The sequence below is a fragment of the Lepidochelys kempii genome, chromosome 1, assembly GCF_965140285.1.
Source record: "Lepidochelys kempii isolate rLepKem1 chromosome 1, rLepKem1.hap1, whole genome shotgun sequence".
NCBI classification, from domain to species: domain Eukaryota; kingdom Metazoa; phylum Chordata; order Testudines; family Cheloniidae; genus Lepidochelys; species Lepidochelys kempii.
In genome coordinates this window covers 204,630,350-204,640,092 of record NC_136380.1, presented here as the reverse complement: position 1 = coordinate 204,640,092, position 9,743 = coordinate 204,630,350, and the positions used below count along the sequence as shown (strand labels likewise).

The 9,743-nt window shown below is 49.4% G+C and overlaps 1 protein-coding gene across 1 annotated transcript; it reads right to left on the bottom strand.

The window, feature by feature from the left end:
* Positions 1-721: 721 nt before the first annotated feature.
* TEX55 (testis expressed 55) lies at positions 722-9,152 on the bottom strand. The gene is made up of 4 exons (XM_073328971.2): positions 9,035-9,152; positions 6,708-7,061; positions 3,242-3,304; positions 722-2,614 (listed from the first exon to the last, which is right to left on the bottom strand). The coding sequence occupies exons 1-4, from the start codon at positions 9,050-9,052 to the stop codon at positions 2,513-2,515; spliced, it is 537 nt and encodes a 178-aa protein (XP_073185072.2). The 5' UTR covers positions 9,053-9,152; the 3' UTR covers positions 722-2,512.
* Between the last annotated feature and the right edge of the window lie 591 nt (positions 9,153-9,743).

Sequence of the window (9,743 nt, the reverse complement as noted above, 5' to 3'; positions counted from 1 at the left end):
CCACAGGACTCTTTGACAGGTTTCAGAGTAGCAGCCGTGTTAGTCTGTATCCGCAAAAAGAACAGGAATACTTGTGGCACCTTAGAGACTAACAAATTTATTTGAGCGCTCAAATAAATTTGTTAGTCTCTAAGGTGCCACAAGTATTCCTGTTCTTTTTGCGGATACAGACTAACACGGCTGCTACTCTGAAACCTGTCAAAGAGTCCTGTGGCACCATATAGACTAATAGACGTATTGGAGCATAAGCTTTCGTGGGTGAATATCCACTTCGTTGGATGCATGTAGTGGAAATTTCCCGAGGCAGGTATAAATATGCAAGTAAGAATCTGGCTGGGATAACGAGGTTAGTTCAATCAGGGAGGATGAGGCCCTCTTCTAGCAGCTGAGGTGTGAACCCCAAGGGAGGAGAAACTGCTTTTGTAGTTGGCTAGCCATTCACAGTCTTTGTTTAATCCTGAGCTGATGGTGTCAAATTTGCAAATGAACTGCTGTGCAGTATGTAGGTAGCAATGGATTTTTCATCTTCAGTCCATTTGGTATGATGTCCATCCATTTGCATTTGGAAAGGAAGATGATATCTGTCTGTACTTGTGCAAGTTTCTTCATGAGGTTGATGGATTTCCACTCCATACGGCTAAATGTAGTGTCTTGCACGGTGTCAAGTATCAGAGGGGTAGCCATGTTAGTCTGGATCTGTAAAAGCTTTTACAGACCCAGACTAACATGGCTACCCCTCTGATACTTAACCTGCTAAGGACACTTAAAAAACCCACGACATGCTTATTAGCATCTTTAGACACCTAAAGATCTGTAAAAATCTGGCCCTCCATGCCTTACAGGATCATGCTCTATTTGTAAAAGAAAGATGGTACTCACGTGCCTCTAAAATGGAATACAGTAGATTAACTAATAGTTTTGAGTGCTTCGAGATCCTTGAGTGGAAAGGACCGGCATTAGGTAACTATTCAAATGGCATTAGATACAGAGCTAGCATGTGACTACATACAAACCTCAAAGACCTAGATCATGCAATTAAAGCAGTTACCTAAAAAGAACAAAGGTCAGCGTGGTGCCAAAACAGCACACTAAGTACTGGAGATAGGTATGCACGAAATCAATTGTAAAGCTAGTGTTCTACAGTTCATATTTTCTATATCATCTTTCTTTGTCTCCAGTATAGGCAGACATTTCTAAGGGGGCAGAGATAGGCACTCAGATACTATGGTGATGAGGAACATATAAGTAGGGTGACCATATGTTCCCTTTTGGCCAGGACAGTGCCTTTTTTAAGCCCGGTCCCAGCCATCCTGATTTTTTTGGAAAAAGTAGGCATTTGTCTTGTTTGGTCTTGCCAATTTGATCAGTTGGCAAGAACAAACACGACAAATGCCCACTTGTGTCAAAAAAGTGGGGTGTGGAGGAATGTGTGTGGGGGGGCAAGTGGCGATGCTAGCCTGGTGCAGGGGGTGGGAAGCAGGGTGCTACCGGGGGGCAGGCAGGGCTCAAGCAAGCAGTGACACCAGCCCCATATGGGTAGTGGGAGGGCAGGGCTTGGGTGAATGGCTCAGGCCCCGTGGGCAGTGGAGGGAAGCTCGGGTGAGTGGCTCCAGCCAGCCCCTTGGTGGGGAGGGTTGGGGGGGTGCTTGGGCCACCCCTGCACGGTGTCCCGTTTTCCTTTTGGACGTATAAGTAACTTGAATGACAGATAGATAGATAGATAGAAAGATAAACGGTAATTTGAGTTACTTGTTTGAGAAGTACCCTTTAACTCTAAATTTCCTGGGTTTCTAACAGTTGTTTTTGTTTTTTATTCAACTAGTATTTTTAAGAGGTGATATGCTCTGAAGCCACACATATGTCCCTGCAACCTTAACTTCACCTTCTAGTTGTGTGGTATAGGAATTGTACATGCTATGGCAGAGAGAAGAATACAAAAGGACAGAGTGATCTGAACTCAGCAGGGATAGCTGAGGGGGAAACCGCCCCTTCCAGTGTGGGACAAGGGGGTTCTGGGAGGGAGAGGGACAGAGACAGCCCCTCCCAGTGTGGACACTGGAGTTCCAAACTGTTATATAGTGGATTGCTATATGACAGTTTAGGACAGACCACCCACCAAAACAGAACAGAGACGGTAGAAACGTGTGTAAGTGTTCAAGGGTGGTTGGATCTATAGCCATTAAGTCTGGTTGCTGTGGGTTTGTGCTGTTGTCTGTGTATATGTGTGATCAGAGCTGTAGAGTCTGTGTTCACAGAAAAGTAGCCTCTGTGCGTACAAGCTGTGTGGTGGGTTCGGCAGGAATGTTCAGAGGCTTGTGTGTGTGTGTGTGTTAGGAGGTTTGTGTATCGATAACATGCAGTTGCATAATTTACAAGCAATTGGAAGCACAGCACCCAGAACAAGAGAAGCCAGGAAGCTCAGTTACCATCAGACCTGTTCAAAACCATTTCTACCAAGCGTGCAAGTGCAGTGTTAGCCAGAGGCCCTGTGCTAACAACCATGTTGCCAAGGTCACTGGTAGCCACCAGGAAAGTTCTCTGCTGTGTAGAAGCTGTCACCGCCCAGCTCCTCCTCCTCCTCCATTTCCAGCTGCTTGTTCATCATGGACTGCACCTGGGGAGGAGAAGAAAATGGTCAAGTCACTCTCCAATGCCATAATACTGGAGCCCAGAGATAGCACCACAACTGCTTCTGCCAGCTCTGAAAACTGAAGTACAGGACAAGACTTGGGTCCCCTTCAAAACCAGTGGAGACTATCTCCCTGGGAGAGGGGAGTGATGAAAGGGATCCTCTTTCTGCCCTTCCTTCTCTTCTGTCTTTACTATAATCCCCTCTTATACCCAGTTGTGCGCCCCCCCATTCCCTCCCCATCCCCACTGTCCCTCACTCCACAAGCTTTTAGTCCTCTGTATTTTAAAACCCTCCCATTGCTGATAGATCTTTCTCTGTCCATGATCCTCCTTTCACAATTCCAGACACTGTATTGAAGGACCTATATACCGCACTGTCTCCTTCCCTTCCACACACTGACCCTACTCTCCAGCCTTGTTTCCCCAACCTGCCATGTCCTGCCCCTTTAAAACACACTCAGACCCTGTCATCCAGGGCATTCTTCCCCTGTCCTATCCTCCTCCTTCCAAGTGCCAAGACTCATAGCAACAGGAATATTCATGGCTTCACTGCGGCTCTAGCCTGCTCAGCCACAATTGGATTCTGCTGCAGACCTAGAAGACTCCATACCTGCAGCAACATGAACTGCAAGGGGTCATCGGGCTTCTCATACACCAAGTTTTCAGTGATCTCCTGAGAAAGAAAGTGAAAGCATTTTTAGATTTCCCTGCTGAAGGCGGGTAATAGATTCAAGGATGCAGACAGTTCTGCTGAGGGCAGGAATGCCTAGTCTTTTGGGATGAGATTACTGAGTATTTGGGATGTGGTACTGGATGTATGAAAAAATAAAGAGGTCTGAGCAAGTAACAGAGAACTTGTAAATACTGGTATTGATAGAAACAGGTACAGGAACATTTGGAAAATGCGAACAAATACAAATGAGCTAGACTGGACAATATGTCATGGGAATTGGATGCTAAGTTTACTCAACCACTGGCAATTATGGTTCAGAACCCATGGAAAATGCTGGAGGCACTAAGGACTGGAATAAAGCTACTAGGTTACTGGTCTGCTGAAAAGGAAAGAAGAGTGATCCAGGCAATTACCACCCCGTAAGTCTAACTTCTGTTCCTGGATTTTAATATTCTATTATTTTTAACTGTAAACAATTTGGAGCACAACAGGACCATGAGCAATAATGCAGGACCTGGGCTGATAAAGACAAGAAAAAAAAATCAGCTTCCCTTCCTCTGCAGGTAGCCAAAGGAGATGAAGAACCCGTCCACTCCCCTCTCAAAAACACTCACTACTTTCCCTCCCAGGAGCCAGGGGAAGAAGGATACTCTCCCTCCTGGTTCAGTGGGGGCTGGGTGCACCAAAGAAAGAAAGGCTAGACTTGCGGCTAAGGCTCTGGACTGTGACTTAGGAGACTTCAATTCAATTTGTGCTTCTTCCCCTGTGACCCTGGGCATGTCACATAGACTTGTTGTACCTCAGTTCCCCATCTGTAACATGGATTTAATAGATTTCAGAGTAGCAGCCGTGTTAGTCTGTATCCACATAAAGACATCAGACAGACAGCCCTCCAACCTGAAGCAAATACTCTCCAGCAACCACACACTACATAACAAAAACACTAACCCAGGAACCTATCCTTGCAACAAAGCCCGATGCCAACTCTGTCCACATATTTATTCAAGTGACACCATCATAGACCCTAATCGCATTAGCCATGCCATCAGGGGCTCGTTCACCTGCACATCTACCAATGTGATATATGCCATCATGTGCCAGCAATGCCCCTCTGCCATGTACATTGGCCAAACTGGACAGTGTCTATGCAAAAGAATAAATGGACACAAATCTGACTTCAGGAATTATAACATTCAAAAACCAGAAGGAGAACACTTCAACCTCTCTGGCCACTCAGTAAGAGACTTAAGGTGGCAATTCTGCAACAGAAAAGCTTCAAAAACAGACTCCAAGGAGAAACTGCTGAGCTTGAATTAATATGCAAACTAGATACCATTAACTTGGGTTTGACTGGGAGTGGCTGGGTCATTACACATATTGAATCTATTTCCCCGTGTTCAGTATTCTCACACTTTCTTGTCAACTGTCTAAATGGGCCATCTTGATTATCACTACAAAAGGTTTTTTTTCTCCTGCTGATAATAGCTCATCTTAATTAATTAGCCTCTTACAGTTTGCATGGCAACTTCCACTTTCTGTGTATGTATATATATATATATCTTCTTACTATATGTTCCATTCTATGCATCGGATGAAGTGGGCTGTAGCCCACGAAAGCTTTGTGCTCTAATAAATGTGTTAGTCTCTAAGGTGCCACAAGTACTCCTGTTCTTTTTATGGATTTAATAATACTTTATTTCTCCTACCCTTTGACAGTCCCTGCCCTAAATCTAGATAGACAATCACAGGACAAGGCCTGATCTTGTCTTGGCCCTCCAGGTACTACTGGAGTAATAAATAATAGATTCTCCATAAAAGTACTTTCAAATGGCTTCAGTACAGGGATTTGTGGGGGGAATGAGAAAGGAAGATGGAGAAACAGAATCCTCCTTTCCTCTCATTTGTGTTGTCACATCAATATAGTCTCCATCCTGGTCAACTGTACGTAAGCCATCTGCAGGAATGGAAATGGAGAGCACCAAGGATGTGCTGTCCCCAGCTCCACTAACTGCATACAGCATATGTCATAAATATAAAGGGAAGGGTAAACCCCTTTGAAATCCCTCCTGGCCAGGGGAAAGCTCCTCTCACCTGTAAAGGGTTAAGAAGCTAAAGGTAACCTCGCTGGCACCTGACCAAAATGACCAATGAGGAGACAAGATACTTTCAAAAGCTGGGAGGAGGGAGAGAAACAAAGGGTCTGTGGGTCTGTCTATATGCTTCTTTACCGGGGCTAGACCAGGAATGGAGTCTTAGAACTTTTAGTAAGTAATCTAGCTAGGTATGTGTTAGATTATGATTTCTTTAAATGGCTGAGAAAAGAATTGTGCTGAATAGAATAACTATTTCTGTCTGTGTATCCTTTTTGTAACTTAAGGTTTTGCCTAGAGGGGTTCTCTATGTTTTTGAATCTAATTACCCTGTAAGATATCTACCATCCTGATTTTACAGGGGGGATTTCTTTATTTCTATTTACTTCTATTTTTATTAAAAGTCTTCTTGTAAGAAAACTGAATGCTTTTTCATTGTTCTCAGATCCAAGGGTTTGGGTCGGTGGTCACCTATGCAAATTGGTGAGGCTTTTTATCCAACATTTCCCAGGAAAGGGGGAGTGCAAGTGTTGGGAGGATTGTTCATTGTTCTTAAGATCCAAGGGTCTGGGTCTGTAGTCACCTAGGCAAATTGGTGAGGCTTTTTACCAAACCTTGTCCAGGAAGTGGGGTGCAAGGTTTTGGGAAGTATTTTGGGGGGAAGGACGCGTCCAAACAGCTCTTCCCCAGTAACCAGTATTAGTTTGGTGGTGGTAGCAGCCAGTCCAAGGACAACGGGTGGAATATTTTGTACCTTGGGGAAGTTTTGACCTAAGCTGGTAAAGATAAGCTTAGGAGGTTTTTCATGCAGGTCCCCACATCTGTACCCTAGAGTTCAGAGTGGGGGAGGAACCTTGACAGCATATATCCCCCCCGCCCGCCCGCCCTTCCTCCCTCCACACTTTGCTTGGATATGGCCCTGCTGCTTGGGGATGGGAATGCCTGTCAGATACATTTCTTCTTTTGTCCCCATTCTCTTCCCCTTCCTGCATGCAGTCACCAGAAGATGATGTAATGCGGCATCACCAAATAGGATCATGACCTGGGGTGACAGCCACTTGGCTGGTCAAGTTCCCTCCCTTATTTAGATCTGCTTTAACCTTATTTAGATCTGCTTTAACCTTATTTAGATCTGCTGGAAATGATCAGCCTTCCAATTTCCATGGTTTGGCCATAAGCCAATATGAGGCAAGGAGCGGAGGGAGCCTGTGGACAGACATTTGACTCAGTACAATATTGACAAACTAACTTTAGGTTCTGTTTCTCCAATGAGTCACTGGGAGAAGAAGAGGAGATGGAAAGGAAAAATTCACCTGAAATATCTGCAGAATGTTATGTTTCTCCATGTACATAAGGGAAACTTCAAAGGGGTCTTCATACACCATAGGCTTTTCAACTTCTGGTGATTCGACCACTGCTGCTGATTCAGCCGCAGGTGCTTTGACTACAGTCTCTGCTGGTTCAGCCACAGGTGCTTTGACCACAGTTGTTAGCAATTCAGCCACAGATGATTCGGCCACAGACCCTAGCAATTCATCTGTAGGTAACTGGTCCACTGATGTTGGCAATTCGACTATAGGTGACTCGTCCCCAGGTGACTCAATCACTGCTGTTGGTGATTCAACAGGCTCCTGCACTTCAGTCATTCCTACTTCTTCAGGCTCAGGCTAAAACATTTAACACATTTAAAAAAATATTTTAAATGCATAGACTTGTGCACTAGACACATTGCGTTACTACACCCTTTTATATGAGAGTGGGATGAGGTCCAGGATTCCTTTGTAGCTATAGCTCCTACAGCAAGGGCTCCTCCACCATTTGCTCTAGCACATATTTCTGGGACAGGCTGGCACTGGCGTAGGCTTCATCTCTTTCTAGTATGACTGAAAAGAGGAATATGAATTTTCTATTCCTCATATAAGAGATGCTACTTTCTGGGTGAGATCCTGGCTTCATAGAAGTCAATGAATGACAAAACTCTCATTGACTTCCATAGGGCCAGGATTTCAGTCTCTTTCTTTTCCATCTCAGAAAGAATTTGAAGCAACACATGGCTCTGCAATCCTACCTCCTCTAAGAGGCATCTATTTTTAAAACTCAACAGCAAATAAGAATATCCAGAGCTGAGAGCTTATACAAAACAGTGCTTTTCATCCTTAGATGGCAGTGTGCTTCAGCGGGGGCTAGAGTCCTGGGGCAGGACTCAGGAGACCCAAGTTCTGCTCACTACTCTGGGTGACTGGAGGCAAGTCACTTGACCTTTCCCTGTCTCAGTTACCCTACTGGTAAAATGGGGATGATGATATTGACCTGCCTTGTTCAGTACTTTCAGCTCTGTGGACAATAAGGGCTAGGTATTATGACAATGAGTGAATACCACTCTGCCCATTTGACAGCGGGGAGGGAAACAAATGAACAGAAAGCAATGATGTGTCCAAATTACACACACAGCCAGTCAGTGTGACAGGCTGATAGCTGGTAGCTTGGCTCCGTGGTGCAGTTTTGGGATTTGCATTTTATCAGACACACATTGTGCGGGGTGAGAGTCAGTGTTGTATAAAGGGGGCAGTGGGTGTGTGTGTGTGTGTGTGAGGAGGGGGGGGTGATAGGTTGGGCAATGTGGGGGGGGCAATGTGTGCATGTGTGGGGAGATGTAGAGAGGGCAGCGAGTGTGTGTGAGGAAGGGGGGGTGATAGGTTGGGCAATGTGGGGGGGGCAGTGTGTGCGTGTGTGGGGAGATGTAGAAGGGGCAGCAGGTGTGTGTGTGTCTGGGGGTGTGTGTGTCGGGGGTGATAGGTGGGGCAATGCGGGGGGGGGCAGTGTGTGGGGAGATGTAGAGGGGGCAGCAGGGGGGTGTGTGTGTCGGGGGTGATAGGTGGGGCAATGCGGGGGGGGCAGTGTGTGGGGAGATGTAGAGGGGGCAGCAGGGGGGTGTGTGTCGGGGGTGATAGGTGGGGCAATGCGGGGGGGCAGTGTGTGGGGAGATGTAGAGGGGGCAGCAGGGGGGTGTGTGTCGGGGGGTGATAGGTGGGGCAATGCGGGGGGCAGTGTGTGGGGAGATGTAGAGGGGGCAGCAGGGGGGTGTGTGTGTCGGGGGTGATAGGTGGGGCAATGCGGGGGGGGCAGTGTGTGGGGAGATGTAGAGGGGGCAGCAGGGGGGTGTGTGTCGGGGGTGATAGGTGGGGCAATGCGGGGGGGGCAGTGTGTGGGGAGATGTAGAGGGGGCAGCAGGGGTGTGTGTGTCGGGGGTGATAGGTGGGGCAATGCGGGGGGGCAGTGTGTGGGGAGATGTAGAGGGGGCAGCAGGGGGGTGTGTGTCGGGGGGTGATAGGTGGGGCAATGCGGGGGGGCAGTGTGTGGGGAGATGTAGAGGGGGCAGCAGGGGGGTGTGTGTCGGGGGTGATAGGTGGGGCAATGCGGGGGGCAGTGTGTGGGGAGATGTAGAGGGGGCAGCAGGGGGGTGTGTGTGTCGGGGGTGATAGGTGGGGCAATGCGGGGGGCAGTGTGTGGGGAGATGTAGAGGGGGCACTGGGGGGCAATGCCAGGGTACACGGTGTGAGTTGCGGGGGCGGCATGGGGGGGCGCAGGGGCTGCGGGAGGGCGTTATATGGGGGGGAGGCGTAACCCGGCGGGGTCTCACCTGCCCCGGCCCCTCCATCCCGGAGCAGAAGCGCGTTTCATCGCCCAGCCGCCCCGGCCTTTTCTGTCTCCCGGCGCCCACCGTATGGTGGGGGCGGGGGGGAGAGACGCTAGCAGCGATCGCCATGGGAACAGCAGACCTCTAGCTCCGCCCCCTTTGTCCGCGGGGCGCTGGGGCGGGGCCGAAGCCCGGAGAGGTCACGTGGTTGCCCGGCCTTACGGCTCCTGCCAGCCATCTCGGAATCGGGCGGAAGGGACCTGCGTTCTAGGGCTGGGCGGACACGTGCTGGGCTCGTGCCGCCGCCGGGCGTGGGCAGCCCTGCGCGGCCGGCGGCTGCAGCGTTCCCCCCCGCAGGGGAGTTGGGGCGTGGCGGGAGGCCGGCGGGCGCGTGGGGGTTTGGCCGTCAGCGCCCTCGAGACCAGGCGGCGGCGGCGGCGGCTGTGCACGCGCGCCGGGGGGCCGGGGCGGTTCTGGTGGGCACGGGCCCCCTGCAGGGGGTGGGCAGCGAGAGAGCTGGGGCAGCGCTGCGGGGCTGGCTGGCTGGCTCAGGCACCGAGCCCGGCCGTATCCAGGGCGCTGTGGGTGTAGCGTTGCTGTCTGGGGTGCTCCCTGGCACGGGAGGCTCCGCCGGTACTGCTGGCTGTGCGGGTGGCACTTTCCTGCACGAGACGCGCCCGCCGGTGAGAGCGAGAGCACCCTACAGTGATGC